The sequence below is a fragment of the Chaetura pelagica genome, unplaced genomic scaffold (genome assembly GCF_000747805.2).
Source record: "Chaetura pelagica isolate M959 unplaced genomic scaffold, ChaPel_1.0 scaffold1, whole genome shotgun sequence".
Classification (NCBI taxonomy): domain Eukaryota; kingdom Metazoa; phylum Chordata; class Aves; order Apodiformes; family Apodidae; genus Chaetura; species Chaetura pelagica.
In genome coordinates this window covers 720,850-737,486 of record NW_009951948.1, presented here as the reverse complement: position 1 = coordinate 737,486, position 16,637 = coordinate 720,850, and the positions used below count along the sequence as shown (strand labels likewise).

Sequence of the window (16,637 nt, the reverse complement as noted above, 5' to 3'; positions counted from 1 at the left end):
ACTCCAAACCAATCAATGTGATGGCTTTCCTAGGTTTCCCTGCAAAGGAGCAGCTTGGTATCACCTCTAAGGAAAGTCAGCAGCAAGCAATCCTGGAGGGGGGAGGCTTTCTCATTCCCTTCCCCCCAACCATATGTCCCTGCTGATTTCCTTATACCAGCAAGAGCAGCTGTCTGACCTCATGGCAAGCCAGTTCTAGGAGCTGAGAGGCAGGAAAAAGCAAAACTTCTTTATGTTGGTTTAGCTTCCTACCCTGGATTACCATGGGGCTGGGAGAAAGCCAAGTGCAAACATACAGGAGGAGATGAGAATGCACAGCCTGTGTAAGAAAGAAAAGAAACTGCACCTTCTCGCAACTGTCAGCATTAGAACAGTTTAAATGACATGGCAGAAATTTAATTCTCCCCTCGTGCAGGACAGAAGCCTAGATACCTACCTGGTTTTATACAGTGCTTGGGAGTTCAAGATTATACTACTGAGTCTTATGTTCCCTTTCATAGAATCATAGAATGATTTGGGTTGTGTGAGGGACCAGCCCTCCAGACCTACCTTGGGAAATGATATTGAAACCCCATTGTAGCCCCTGCTCATATGCATCCCAAAAGGCCTGCATGGAAGGATGGAGACTGCAGGAATGGTCTGCATAGGCATCAGGCCTGCATAGATGAGGTAAGGACAAGGACTGAGATAATGACAATGATGGACAAGGATCAAGGGGCAGAGGGGGTGTAGGTGCACTCCAGCTGCTCACACATGTATGGCTCAATCACACGTACTCATTGCGATATATAAAATAGGGGGCTGCAATGGTAGGCTTGGGGAGTTTCATCAACACTGACCACAGACACCGACCCTCCCCTGTTGGCTGGACCAACGACTCTGGATCCAGGACCGGTGACTTTCCTGTCCTCTTTATCTCTCTCTTTTTATCCTTTTCCTTCTGCACCCCCCTTCCTCTCACCTTTTTCTTCTCATCCCCTTTTCCTTAATATATATATATATGCAGGTGGTTTTGTTTAGGCTGTTCAATATTAACTCCTACTAATGTGATAAATGTGTTATTTGTTATAAGCAGACCTTGTGTGTTGCTGCACCTTAATCTGATCAAGGGGCATTGGACGGTTGAGCTTTTGCTTGGACCGTCATACTCTGGGAAAAGACCAGGTCTGAGAGAAGGATTTTGGGCCCAGGTGCACCTGGGCTCCTCTCTGAAGGAAGTCTAGAAAGCAAGGGGGTTCAGTCCTCATCTCCCTGGGCTGCCCAGTCTGAGTTGTGACACGAACAGGACTGGATCCAGCTGTCCTTGGCTCCTCTATTGCAGTAGGAGCTTAGAAAGCAAGGGGATCCAGTTCTAACCTTCCTGGGTTATTAAATCCGGGCCGTGTCAGGTTGGAAGGGAACTTCAGGATCATCTACTGCCAACCCTCCTGCATGGACAGGGACACCTCCCACTAGACCAGGTTGCTCAAAGTCCTGTCCAACCTGGCCTTGAACACTTCCAGGGATGGGGCATCCACAACCTCCCTGGGCAGCCTGTTCCAGTCTCTCATCACCCTCACAGTAAAGAATTTCTTCCTAATGTCTAATCTAAATCTACCCTGCACTAGTTTAGGGCCATTGCCCTTCGTCTTATCACTACACACTGTTGTAAAAAGCTCCACCCCGTATTTCCGTATTTCCTGTAGCCCCTTCAGGTACTGGAAGGCTGTCCTCAGAGCCTTCTCTTCTCCGGGCTGGACAACCCAAACTCTCTCATCCTGTCTTCACAGCAGAGGTGCTCCCAGCCTTTGATTATCTTCGTGGCCCTCCTCTGGACTTGCTCCATATCCTTCTTGTGTTGGTGGCTCCAGAATTGGCCACAGTACTCCAGGTGGGGTCTCATGAGAATGAAGTAGAGGGGCAGAATCACCTCCCTTGACCTGCTGGCCACGTTCCTTCTGATGCAGCCCAGGACACAGTTTTCTGTGGGTCTGGCCCTTAGGCTTCTGCTAAAAAAGCCTAATTGATAAAGTTGGTGACAAAACTGAGATGTGCCATCTCTTGATAAAAGTGATAGAAATCATCATACAAAGAAAATACATTGTATCTCACTTGTAAAATGTAGTGATATTAACAATTTGAGCTAAAACGTTCAGTACTGGTATGCACATGTTTATCCAGAAGTTTTTCTTAGAGTCTGTAAATGCTCTTTTCAAGTTGGGCACAGTAGCTGTAAAAGTAATATGTTTACAGTGGGATGTCTGCCTTTCATTTGACATATTAAAAAACAAGTTTGTTACATAATCAAAATAAAACTTTTTATTCAGTTCATTATATTTCTGATTGGGTATTCTATTTGCCCAAATACTTACTTCCATGTAAAGAAATGTAAACCATAAATACAGTGTAAGAGCAGCAAAACAAAACACACCCACTCAAAACAGAAGCAGGGAGAACTTCTTTGTTTGCTTCACTGTCCTTCCAAGGAATAGCTGTAATCAGTCTGTCTGCCAAATCGATGCACAAAATCAGGAAGGGAGAACACTGAGCCCCATCCCACTTCGGGATTCATACTGATGAAATCATCCAAGTTCATCTTTGACTCTAAAAAAGGACCAGAAAAGGGAAATAAATATTTAAGCTCCTGATGCAGCTTCTGCAGCACAGGTATATGTCTATGAAAAAAATGCCTCCCAAGACCTCTTTGATGGTTCATTTCAAAACAGGGAACAGTTCATAGCACAGTTGCTGAGCTGCAGTTCAGCAAGAACCTGCAATTGTTCAGTGCTACAAAAACCTCTATTTCCAGTCTCTGAAATGTTGCTTTTGCCCCTGATCCCTCTCCCTGCCCAGGGAAATAATTACATTATCGCATAAGTAAGTGTCCTTAGTCATTAGAAATGAGTATGCTTAGGGAAGAGTATGATGTTTTCTCTTCCACAGCAACCTAGAGGGGTCAAATAGTGTCAGAGACTTAAGAGTGCAAATAACAACCAACACAGGAAATTCCAGTGCTACAGGTGCTTGTAGCCTTCCTTTGTTCACACAATCCTGGTTACTCAAAAGCAGGGGAGATATTATTGCCCCATGAAGTTCTGAACCAAAGTCACCTTTTGCACTGACCACAGAGGAACTGGATCAGAGCAGCAGCCACAACTGGAAGTTGCTTAGTGCTTCTCAGAAGCAAATAGCCCCTTGGCAAGCCTACAGTTTGTCACTCCCTGCAGTATTTGTTCTCTATTTGCTCTCCTTCCAGCCCTGAACTTTGTCCTTGCTGCTCCTGGGCTCACTGCAAGGTCAGAACATGCAGACTGGAGGAAATGTCTGATGTAACCCAGCCCATGGCCTAGAGGGATGCTCAGGCAAACAAAGGCACAAACCTAGGCTGGGGGAAAACACTTCGTGGTTTTTTTTAATCCTGAAGCAGTGAATGAAGTCAGAGGGGAAAAGGTGAACTGCCATAGTTTCAAGAGAAAAGTCAGCAAGACTGCTCTTTGCCAGGAGTTTGATCTGACCCTGCAAGGAAGCAGAAACCATTCTGTTCTATCCGTGGATCCCAGATTGCCCAGCGGAAAGTGCTGGTGTGCAGTTCTGGGCTTAGGTGCCTGCTGTGTCCTTTTTCTGGAGCTGGCCTGTTACAAGCTTTGCTGACTCAGAAACACACTGATCAGAGGTTTATGATTCCTCAGCCTATTCAGCTCTGACTACATCTCTGGGCTTGTTGTTTTATGTTCTCACTGATGATCAGCACACATAGTATTTTTCAATGCCCATTAAAAGAAAACTGGCAGAGAATGAGTTTAAAGAACAGAGTGGAAGAGACACTGAATTTACTGTTACAGCTTTCCCGTGGTATTTAAAACTATTTATTTTAACATGGATGATTCATGTGTGCATTAAAGGATTAGGAATCAAACAAGAGTAGGCTCTAATGAATGGATTGGAAAATCCATAGGATGGAATTTGGGTCAGCTGCAAAAAGCTTGTGTAATTAGATTTATCATTATGGAGAGCTGAGGAAGGCAAGACAATATTCAAAAGCCCAGACCAAGAAGTCCCAGCCATAATCCAGCCCTCAAAGCCCTCTACTTGTACCACATCTACACTATGGCACAGCTTTGTGATTTTCCTAACCCCAGGTCTCACCACTTCTGAGGTCTGGCCCCTAACTCTTTTCTTATTAACCTCTTTGGGCTTTGCACATGGAAAATCCTTTTGTTCAGCCAAGCTGTCCTACTGCTGAAATTAGTCTAGCAGAACAGGGCCAATTTCTGCCTATGTGAGAATTTAAAATAGTACAAGCCCAGCAATTTGTTGTTGTAGCTTGAAAACAATTAGGGGATAACAGCTTGTGCCTGCTGGTAGTTGTGAGCCTCTCTTCCCATTTCCAACTTGTCTTTTCCTCCCAAATGCTTTTGTTTTAACATTAGCTTAAGATTTGAAAGATCCCTGCTAATCCCCTGCTTTATATGCATTGAACATAGCAAAAAAATAATTTCATTAAACTGTTCTGTGAATGGCAAAGAAGCCTAAGGGGGATTGTTCCAGTAGAGTTACAAACACAGCTGTTAGCAAGTTGGAATTTGCTGTCACAAGGTCTGTAGGAAGGGAAATACTCTTTTACATTCAGGACCACTGTGGCAGAGCATAACAACTTCATCAGGTAAGTTTAATGAAAAGAAAAATTGTTTTAACAAAGCAAACAAGTGAAGAGCAGATGGTCTAAGTACCGGTCAGTAGATGGCACTGAAGTAGTGTGAGAGCTGTTCACCGGAAACAACGTTGTGAGGCCTCTCCTATTTCAGTTCAGGAGATAACAGCCTCTCTATGCCAGCCTTCTTACTCACGTGCTGTATCTGGATGCCATGCATGTTACATCAGACTAACAGCTTCAGAAAATAGCTTGGCAAAAATGCCCGAGAACACCACGTGAGGGACCAGCCCTCAGGACCCACACTTGGGAGGTGGTATTGAAGCACCACTGTAAGCCCTCCAACAAAGCCTGGACTGCCAGAGAGGCTGGAGACAATGCTGATGGCTGCATATGGCCTGCATGTACAGTGACTGAGATAACAGTGGAAGGGCACAGGCTCATGCCAGGTGCTCATTGGTGATGTCTCAATACACTTACTCATCGCTGAGAAACAACTGTTTAAGTGAAACAGGCCTACAGGAGGAGAAGCTGTGATGGTGAGCTTGGGGGGCCTCACTGACACCAACCCTCCCCCCATTGGCAGGACCAACGCTGGATCCAGGACTGGTGATTTTCTATCATCTATCACTCTATTCTTCTTCTGTTCTCTCTTTCTTCCTTCCTTAAATCAATTAAGCAGCACAAGGTCTAACAAAGATTTTACTTAGGTCATGCAGCTTGAATGTACCTGTATTATGACTTCTGTGATCTAAATTATCAGCCTTTATGATCACACAGCCTGAGGTAATAGTTGAAGTATATATTCCTGCCTTCTATAGCTTTAATTAAACCTAGCTCTCAAATACAGACCTTGAGTGTCTTGTTTCACCTTTATCTGATCATGGGGTATCAGACAGTTGAGCATTTCCTTGGAACACATTTTAATCACTCTCCTTGGAAGGGCCAGGTCTGAGACTAAGGTTGGATCCAGCCGCACCTAGGCTCCTCTATGAGGAGGAGTTTAGAAAGCAAGGGGGTCCAATCTGAATCTCCCTTGGTTGCCCTACCTGGGTTGTGACACACCACAAAGTCCTCTTCCTACAGCAGATGAAGAGGGACAAACAGCAGTACTTACAAAAGAGACACCTGGATGCTGCAGTTGACAACGCAAAAGGATTTTCCACCAAAGCAAGGAGGAACATGCTTTATGTAACATTTATACAAGGTCAAGAGCAGCATAATTATTTTTTTTTTAAGATTTACATTACACATGCAGCCCTCCTCAGGTGCGGTGTCTATTAGACTAGTCTGCATTGCTGCATGCTCAGAGCCAATGCTCCCTCTTCAGCCAAACCCACTTTATTATATACACAGTCAATGAGACCTGGCCAGTGCTATCTGGAATTTTTGCATAATTTTATTTTTTTTAATCAAGTCTGATTGCCCCATGCATGAACAAAATAAAAGGCAACACACTATCAGATGGCACTGTTAACCATGATACTCCTGGCTTCTGCCAACAGTAGTTAGAAAGAAATGTTTTATTCAAGCCTCTGCTTGACTCACAGACCTTGGACTAACTGCATAATGACAGCTGCCAAAGGGCTGCTGGAAGCGAGCAAGTCTGAAACAAAGCCTTCAAGATCATTTCTGCTGCTGCCTAGCCCTGGGGGCACCTAAAATACCTAGAAAATTTGGCTCGTGAAACATTTGCTTAGGTGTCTACAGTTCTCTTCAGATCCCTGTCCCTAGCCTGAAGAGGGAAAGAAGTGTTGCAGGCAGAATCAAGAAGGCTCTTACCACAGAGTGTGGTAAAACTGGCCCCACAACCCTAGGGGGTCAGATAGGATTCACCCAATGGTCCTGAGGGAGCTGGCAGAAGTGCTCACCAAGCCTCTTTCCATCATTTATCAGCAGTCCTGGCTAACCAGGGAGGTCCCACTTCACTGGAGGTTAGCAAACGCGAAGCCCATCTACAAGAAGAACCAAATGCAAAGCATCTGAGGGAACTGAGGTTGTTTAGTTTGGAGACGAGGAGGCTGAGGGGAGACCTTATCACTCTCTACAGCCACCTGAAGGGAGGTTGTAGCAAGGTGGGGGTTGGTCTCATCTTCAAAGTAATAAGCAATAGGATATGAGGAAATGGCCTGAAGTTGCACCAGGGGAGATTTAGGTTGGATATTAGGGAAAACATCTTCACTGAAAGGGTTGTCAGGCACTAGAACAGGGTGTCCCTAGAGGTATTTAAAAGACATGCAAGATGTGGTGCATGGTTTAGTGGTGGACTTGGCAGGTTAACAGTAGGACTTGATGATCTTACAGGTCTTTCCCAACCAAAACAATCCAATGATTCTATAGAGGGTGTTGTTCCCACAGTCAAGACATAACTGCCTGTGCAAACCATCCTAGTTCTTAGTGTAAAAGAAAACTGGTCACCTTAAATTGTCTTTCACAGAAAGCAGTGTGATTTCAGTACGACACTGGTGGAATTGAAGTACTTCTATCCTTAGATGCATCTTATTGGCTGTGTCCCCCACCTGATTCATTACTTCCACAAAAGCTCATGAAGTAAGGACCTAACTTGACAGACTGGTGTTTTATTTTCAAATGAGAGGAGCAGAAGGTTCCCATAAAGTGCATATGAGCTACTTATATCCATATTAGTGCTTTTCTTTTTGTTTTCACTAGGATCCTACCATGACCTCAAAGAGAAACTGCAGACATCTGCCTGTCCTCTGTCTAGCAGCACACCTGTTATATAGATGTGTTACACACTGTGCCTCCAGAATTCCTCAGCTGTCCTACTTATGCTCTTCAAAACAAAAAACCCTGCAAGTAAAACCCCATCATTTATGACTGCCAGGGATTTTAATAATCATAATAACAAAAAGCCTTTGCAAATCAACCCTGCCAGTGTGCCACCAAACACCGAGGGAGGGCTGAAATTCAAACCAGTGCTTTTCAGTGTTAGAGCTGATGCCAACAGTTGTATATAAGCTGCAAGACCATCTGTTCTGAGTAATTTTGAAACACACCGTGCAAGCTGTATTTTACACAGGTTTGTAAGGAGAGCTGAGCTCATCAAGACTCATATACTAAACAGAATCAGGCCTTACTAATTTTGTGGAGAGAAGACTTAAAAGAAAACCTCAGGCTGGGCTTGCTGGAGCCCCCAACACAAGGACATGGAGTTCTCGGAGTGAGTCCAGAGAAGGGCCACAACAATGATCAGAGGGCTGGAGCACCTCTCCTACCAAGACAGGCTGAGAGAGTTGGGGCTGTTCAACCTGGAGAGGAGAAGGTTCCAGGGAGAGCTTATAAAAGCTTTTCAGTACCTGAAGGGGCTACAGGAAAGCTGGGGAGGGGCTTTTTACAACAGTGTGTAGTCATAGGATGAGGGGCAATGGCCTTAAACTAGTGCAGGGTAGATTTAGATTAGACATTAGGAAGAAATTCTTCATTATGAGGGTGGTGAGAGACTGGAACAGGCTGCCCAGGGAAGCTGTGGCTGCCCCATCCCTGGAAGTGTTCAAGGCCAGGTTGCATGGGACTTTGAGCAACCTGGTCTAGTGGGGAGTGTCCCTGCCCATGCAGGAGGGTTGGAACTAGATGATCTTTAAGGTCCCTTCCAACCCAAACCATTCTATGAGTTTGAGAATTTATTTTTCTTCAGTTGGTCTTGGGTTGTTTGTTGTTTTTTAAAAAAAAAGTTTAGGTTCATTAAAAAAAAATAAAATAACCTAGCTTCATTTTTTAAAAGCATGGACTGGAATTTATGACTCAGGATAAGTTTATTTTAGAAGGTTTACTGTGCAACCTCATGAGCAGCCCAAATACAGTTTAAGAATTTTTCCTTTTGTGTTATTAATAGGAAAAAATGTTCAATTAGTGACTGATAGAGATTCCTTGATTCAGTTCCAAATGGAATTTCATAATCATTAAATGGGTCTCCAGTATCCTGTCCTAACTCCACACTAAGTAATTACATTATCCTACCAAAAGTCTTATCTGCTTTACATCTGACTTGGATACCATGGAATTTTCTTTTCCCAAATGCTATATATGCAGGCTTAACAGCTGCTCAGCTCTGGAACAGGCAGCATTTTAGTATGGAGGGCAAATATTGTCTTTACAAGTTTACTAAAAACTTTAAAACTAAGTGGGATAAGAAGTGCAGTTTATGTAAGATTTAACAGTGTAATATGATGTAACACCTAGCAAACTGTATCCACAAAATAGTATCAGAGTGCTGGTTATCTTTAAATACCAAGAGCTCATGAGGACTTTTTTTAACAGCACAATGTTCACATATAAAAAAAAAACAAACATTGATCCATTTTTATTTTAGTTTTTCAGTCTTCAAACATTTGTTTAACATCAAAGAAGACATATAGCAAAGAGAAGTAATATAAAAACCTTGTATGCTTTTGTAGTCTTTTACTCAAAAACTTGGGAATGTGGCTATTCTGAATGACAGAAAAATAATAAGAGTAACAATACCAAGGCTGTGATGTAAACGTGCCTCACAAATACATTGATACTAAACCAGTATCTGGTCAATTCTGTCAGCCATTGAATTGCAGTCGCCTCTACACATGATATATGTAGGCAATTTAATCTTAAGCAAACACAAAGTAACACTGAAAGCAGCACACTCTATCTGAGTGGAACTGCAGGGAGAAAACAGTTATCTGCAATGGAATTTGGCATGGACATGAACATTAATACCCCACGCTCCTGTATGATAGCAAAAGGCCTGCCACCCAGTTTTCCATCAAGTTTAATATAAGGCACTTTTATGCCTGATAAAACTGTGCTGAGACAGTACTTTACCAGTCTCTCAAAGAGAATTCCAGTTCTACTTGTTGACAGCAATGCTTTCTAAACCTGTATGTTGCCTGCAAGATGTGCTCATCGACAGAACTGCACACTGAAGAACAGGACTTCAGATTCAGCTGCAAGTTAATGCAGATGCTTGTTCCAAAACAGTTAATCCCAGACTGACTGACAGCATTGTGCACCCTGAGGACACATCATTTTAAGATACCTTGAGTGAATACAAGGAAGACTAAAAAAGAAAGCTGGAAAAACTGGTAGTGAATGAAAGACAGCTTGGACTAGACATCCTAGATCTGATACAATCTACTCCTGTCCTGATGCAGATCTTGAAACTACCTAGTGAATGACCTTCCACTTTCAGTGGGTACAGGGTAACCAGTGTCTTTCAGCCAGCTGACCAGGAGTCCGGAGCACATCAGCAAAGAGCTAGAATACTGTGGTGTCCAGTTTGGAGACTCTCAATACAAAAAAAAAAGACAACCCCCCAAAAAACTGACACACTAGAGTGAGCCCAGAAGAGGAACATCAAGCCTTCTGGGGCAGAAGAACATAATATTCAAGGAGAGGCTGGAAGCATTGTATCTTAAACATAAAAGATGAAGGGGAGACCTTACTGCTATCTACATCTACATGATCAGAACACACAAATATGGAGCTAGAGCCTTCTTGGAGGAGTCTGGCAACAAAACAAGAAGCAAAGAAAGCAAATTGGAACATAAGAAGTTCTCATTACATACTAGGATTTTATTTTTATTTTGTTACCATGACAGTGGTTAAATATTGAAACAGGCTGCCCAGAAAGGTGGTGGAATCTCTATCCCTGAAGGTGTTCAAGACTATACTGGACAGAGCCCTAAGAAATGCCTATTTTGAGCAGGTGTTGGACTAGGTGACCTATGGATGCTTCTGTCAGCATGGCAAGGTACAGAGCAAAGAAATAAAGCATAGGAGGAATGAAGATCTATGTATCTTTCAGTATCTACCAACATCACAGACCCAATCTGGAGGCTGGTTGAGACCACATGGCTGCTGCTTATCAGTGAGGTAAAGCTCAAGCTAGCAAAACAGGTAAGGGAGAGTTACAGGGTTTGCAGCTATGGAGTCATTTCCTACAGCTGAATGTAAATGTTACACATCTGCAACTCTCATTCTGTAACTTTTTTTTATCTTCCTGGTCTGGCCTTACCTACACTACTCACATTAATGAGCTTTCAACTATCACAACAGTAAGGTTTTCCCAGGCAAAAAGCGTCCTCAGCACACAGGAAGCTCCAGCTAACAGCAAACCATGAACTGCAGTTCAGGCATCCTCCACTCACTACACTACTTCGTATAAAACTACTGGAGATAAGGACCAAGACATAGAATTTACAGTGCTTCATAACCTGAATTGTCTAGAAAACACCTAAAGCTTCACCATGAAGATTACTCCTGTACTCCTGCCTACATTCATAATTAATTTTTCTGGTAGTGTGAGACACCAACCTTCCTTAGAAGCCAAAGCAAAGATGAAGAATTAACTGCCCAGCAACTTGAAACCACAAGAAACTTGGATGTAAACACAAAACATGTTTCTCTGACCCTGCTTTCTCTAACATAAATAGCAGTACTGTGTTATTAAAGAGCAATAGACAAAACATGCACAGCAATAACATGAAAAAACTTTCAAAGCAGAATTTCACAACAGTTTTCTCCACTTGGAAATAAAAGAACACACACACAGGGCAAATGCTAGGCAGCTTGCCAAGCACATGATTAGAATGAGCTCAAATGCTGTGTGATAAGAAACTGTTTAAGCAGCTCTACGGAAAAGATGGAAAGTCTTTCCTTCTCTGCTTAGTTCAGAGGCTGTTATCTAGAAAAGCACTTAAAGAGGCTTAAGGCTCAGAGAAAAATTTGCTGACTTCCCAGTTTGCTTTAAAGTGTCCTCCGGTCCATTCATCTGGTAGAGTAACCTCAAACACCTCATGCAGGCAAACCCAGCATGCTGAGCAAAGCCCAAAATCTTCCTCCTGTCAAAATAAGGTTTTCCAGCAGGATGGACCTGCCAGCTAAAGTGTGGTGTAAGCCCTGTGTTAAAATTTCACTTTGTGACCCTAAGCAAATTATTCGGCCTCTTTGCTTCAATTCCCTGCTGTAGCAAGAGGTATTACTTGTCTCTTATTCTCTGCTCAGTTTATGAAAATCAGTACTTAATGTTTGATAATCACAGAATTGTCACAGTTGGAAAAGACCTCTAAGATCACCTCGTCCAACTGTCCACCCAGGGAGGATAAGGCAACAAAACATCCCACCCAAATGACAAAAGAAAAACCCCACAAAACCAACAACACACAACCCCAAAAAAACCCACCAGGCCCACAAAAGCATGCCTTGAAGTGCCTCATCTGCATATTTCTTGAATACCTCCAGGGATGGTGACCACCACGTCCTTGGGCAGCCTGTTCCAGTGCCTGACCACTCTTTCAGTAAAGAAATTATTCTGAATACCTAGTCTAAACCTCCTGTGGCACAACTTCAGGCCATTTCCTTGGGTCCTACTGTTATTCACTTGGGACAAGAGGCCAAAGCCAACCTCACTACAACCTCCTTTCAGGTGGAGAGTAATGAAGTCTCCTCTCTCAGCCTTCTCTGAACTAAACAAGCCCAATACCCTCAGCCTCTCCTCATAGGGCCTGTTCTCTCAAGACTTCATCAGCTTGGTTGCTCTTCTCTGGACATGCTCCAACAAGTCAATGTCTTGTAATGAAGTGCCCAGAACTGAACACAGCACTCGATGTGCAGCCTCACCAGTACCAAGTACAGGGGCACAATCACTTTAATCCTGATAGCCACACTATTCCTGATACAAAGGCCAGGATACTCTTGGCCTCCTTGCCCACCTGGCCATGCTGCTGGCTCACATTCAGCCAAGTGTCAACCAGCACCCCCAGGTCCTTTTCTGCTGGGCAGCTCTCCAGCCACTCTTCCCCAAGCCTGCAGAGCTGCCTGGGGTTGTTGTGTCTGAAATGCAGGACCTGACACTCGGCCTTGTTGAACCTCATACAACTGGCCTTGACCCATCGATCCAGCCTGTCCAGATCCCTCTGTAGAGCCTTCCTACCCTCAAGCAGATCAACATTCCCACCAAATTTGGTGTCATCTACAACCTTACTGAGCGTGCACTCAATCCCCTCATCCAGATCACTGATACAGACATTGAACAAGACTGGCCCCAGAACTGGGCCCTGAGGGACACCACTGCTGACCGGCCACCAACTGGATTTGACCCCATTTACCACAACTCTCTGGGCCCACCCATCCAGCCAGTTTTTACCCAGTGAAAAGGACAATTGTCTATGCCATGGTTTGCCAGCTTCTCCAGGAGAATGCTGTGAGAGATGGTGTCAAAGGCCTTACTGAAGTCCAGGTAGACAAATACCACACTCTTCCCCTCATCCAAAAGGTGGGTCACATGGTCATAGCAAGAGATCAGGTTGTTTAAGCAAGACCTTCTTTCATAAACCCATGCTGCTTGGCCCTGATCCCCTGGCTGACCTGCAATTGCTGTATGAGCTCACTCAAGATGAGCCTCTCCATGATCTTTCCCAGTACTGAGGTAAGGCTGACAGGCCTGTAGTTCCCTGGATCCTCCTTCAGCTCTTCTTGTAGATGGGCATCCCATTAGCCACCCTCCAGTCCTCTGAGATCTCCCCTGTTGACCAGGACAACTGATAAATGGCAGAGAGAGGCTTGGTGAGCTTCTCCAGCACTCTTAGGTGAATCCCATCTGGCCCGATAGACTTGTGCATGTTCAGGTGCCATAGCAGGTCCTTAACTACTTCCTCCTGGATTATGGGGGTTTGTTCTGCTCTCTGTCCTTATCTTCCAGCTCAGGAGATTGGATACAGTGGGAGAAGCTGCTCTGACGATTAAAGACAGAGAGGAGAAAGGCATTATCTCAGCCTTTTCCTCATCCTTGGTTGCAGTGTTTCCCTCTGCATCCAATATGGATGGAAATTCTCCCTGACTCTTTTATTGCTCACATATTTGTAAAAACTTTGCTTATTGTCCCTTATGACATTGGCCAGACTGAGCTCCAGCTTGGTATATGCTAGTCTAGCGTGGAAGCATGATAGACTTTCCATGTTCAAAAAAGAAAGTGCCAGATGCTTCTGGACACATGTCACAGAAGCATATTTATTTCTCATGTGCATCTTGGACTATGCCATTCAACCCCTGTAAGCAGGAAAAAGGAGCTCTGGCAGCTTACCTGCAGTTTCAATGCAAGGGTATGAAGGAGGAGGTTTCTGCCACTTCCCATTTGCATCTTTCATATGAGACCTGTCTGAAGCAAACGTCTTCAAGTACAAATCTGCTCGAATCATCCTGATTTTCCTAAATAATAGTGCAAAATTCTATCAAAAGATGCATGTAAGCAATACTGCACTGGTCACTGAGACCAAGAGCCCCTTCTTCCCATCAAGGAGCACTAATTTCATTAAATACATAAATCAACCATATTGTGCCAAGCAGCTACCCAGCAAAGAAAAGGGGTATTTATTTTTCTAAAGCTCTTTACTTTTCTTATAACACAGTGCATTTATTTTAGTGGAATATAGCAAAAAAGCTTCTTCATGGAGTAACATGCATGGTCTTTATCTTTTATGTCATCACCTGTGAAATTCTGGAGGAAGGCTGTCATCAGACCTAAAGGCCTCCACACTGTACAGCTCAAAAGGACATGGAAATGGCAACACTGTGTCGAGATCATAAATGAAGTTCTGCTCCCCACTGGAAACATGGAGTAGAATAACATGGTAGTCCTGGGTAGAAGGGTAATTGTCATTAGTTAGGCTGTTCATGAGAAACTGCCAAAGGAAGTGAAAAAAAACCAACAGCTTCCTAAAAAAAGCAGAAGCTACAGATCCTTTCTTTAAATCCTGCATTCTGCCCTTGAAATATTAAGCCTGTAAAATTCCTAGCACCAGGAGAGCCATTTCCTAACACCTGTCTCTCCCATTGTGCCTTTCAAGGAACTCTGGTATTCTCCCCATTCCTCTGTGGCCTCCTTTAAGCCTGGACAGCTAAACTGAAGTGTAGGTTGCTCCTCAGAAAACAGCAAATCTCTCTCATGTCCCACACCAAAACACAAAAATTGATTGGGATAAGCATTTTGGGCTCAAACCCAGTCCTAGATAGATGCTCACATCAACATATGATGATAGCTGAACATTATCTAGTGATCTCTTTCACTATGAGATATTGCACCTGTTGCAGTAACACAGTCTGTGAATTTGAGTGCTGAGTGTTTAGCTGCCAAAAGCAGCTGAAAAACTGGCACACAACTGAAAAAGCAGCTAACAGCTCAGACCAACAAGATTTCAGAGTAAGACACATTCCTTCAGTAGTTCTTGACAGCTGGGAAAAAACAGCTGTGGGTACTATATCATACTTCTTCAGGGTAACCATTTTGTCTTGACTCTACTCTCTGTCAGGCCTACTTGGATATCTTCATCCACCTACTTCTTAAAATTACAGACTTCTACTTCAAACTCTATGAATCTGGTAGCCTCAACAATATCCAAAGAGCAATTTTCACAAATGTATTATGTACTCTTGCCAGTGTCAAGGTTTGTCACCTGTAGATTTTACTGACTGTCACATTGTTAGTTTAGTATGAACAGTAAAAAGAAGCACAAAGTTTAGGCTCTTTCTAAATCTGTTAAAAAAACAATTAGAAATAAATAAATTAATACAAAACCATTGAATAGTTGAGGTTGGAAGGAACCCCTGGAGGTCATTTGGTCTAAACCCCTGCTCAAGCAGGAATCACAGAATCTTAGGGGTTGGAAGGGACCTCAAAAGATCACCTAGTCCAACCCCCCTGCCAGAGCAGGATCACCTAGAGCACATCACACAGGAAATTGTCCAGGTGGGTTTTGAATGTCTCCAGTGAAGGAGACTCCACAACCTCACTGGCCAGCCTGTTCCAGGGCTCTGTCACTCTCACAGGAAAGACATTTTTTCTGTTATTTACATGGAACCTCCTCTGTTCCAGTTTGCACCCACTGCCCCTTGTCCTATCACTGGTCATCACTGAAAAAAAGCTTAACTCCATCTTCCTTACACTCACCCCTTACATATTTGTAAACATTGATGAGGTCACCCCTCAGTCTCCTTTCCTCAGGAACATGAAGAGCCAGGTGAAAGGAACTGCATCCAGGCAGCTTTTGAATACCTGAGGATGGAGACTCCACAGCCTCTCCGGGCAAACTGCTCCAGTTCTGCCTCGCAGTAAAAAAGTGTTTATTACACTGAGGATGACTGACACTGCCCATGTCTGATCCTGCAGCTATCAACTACAGAGACATGCTGTGGGAAACTGCTCTTTTCTTCCCCACGAGTCTAAACAGAGTCTAAACATGCACTCAAAGCTACTGAGAGAGCAGAATGCCTTACCCAGACAACAGGCTGATCTCCATGCCCTGATTTCTGCTTCCAGAGTGGAACCTGAAAGTTTTAAAAGAATAAATCTGAAGTGAATAAAGCCTTCAATGAAGATTGCTTTCAGGTTAACTCGTTAGTTCTTTGCTAACCTATCAATTTCACCACCTTCAATCGGCGCTGCAGCCAGAAAACTTTATCCAGTTTCTTTCAGGAGCATAAAGTTGGAGACACTGTTCTGGATAATAACCCGATTAGAGGGAACAATTAACTCACAGGTCTGCTGTGCCTCTTCCCATGGCCCTGCCCGCATCAGGCAGCCAGAACTCCCCATGGCTGCGGTCTGGGTGCCCCCAGGCCAAGGCAGGTGGGAGGGCCCCGCACCCAGGCCAGGCTGCAGCAGAAAGGCCTGACCCGTGTCCCGGCTGGGCCTGGGGCCGGGACCACATCCCAAACCCTGGGCCTGGGGCCTGAGGCCCGGCTGCCCCCTCCCCCCCACAGCCACTCACCATCCTCCTGTCATTGGAGACGAAAACGGCGTAAAACTCCTCGAGGGGGTGTAGCTCCTGGCTCCGGATGTGGTCGCACAGCTTCCAGACGTTCTCTTCGCTGCAAAACACCAGCGTTTCTTATTCCCTCCCCCCAGCTTCACCTCTGGGGGAGGGCGGGGCGGGGGGGGAGACAGAAGGGGTGAGGGCACCGGCCTGGCGGGGCTGGGGGCACGGCCGGGGGGTCCCGCACGGCCCGGGGGGCACGCACA

The 16,637-nt window shown here is 44.4% G+C and overlaps 1 protein-coding gene across 1 annotated transcript; it reads right to left on the bottom strand.

Annotated features, from left to right (window-relative positions):
• Positions 1-2,275: 2,275 nt before the first annotated feature.
• On the bottom strand, positions 2,276-16,428 carry WDYHV1 (WDYHV motif containing 1). Its single transcript, XM_009997509.1, has 6 exons — positions 16,387-16,428; positions 15,893-15,943; positions 14,702-14,759; positions 14,108-14,256; positions 13,704-13,828; positions 2,276-2,583 (listed from the first exon to the last, which is right to left on the bottom strand). Exons 1-6 carry the CDS (start codon positions 16,398-16,400, stop codon positions 2,450-2,452), a joined length of 531 nt encoding a protein of 176 aa, XP_009995811.1. The 5' UTR covers positions 16,401-16,428; the 3' UTR covers positions 2,276-2,449.
• Between the last annotated feature and the right edge of the window lie 209 nt (positions 16,429-16,637).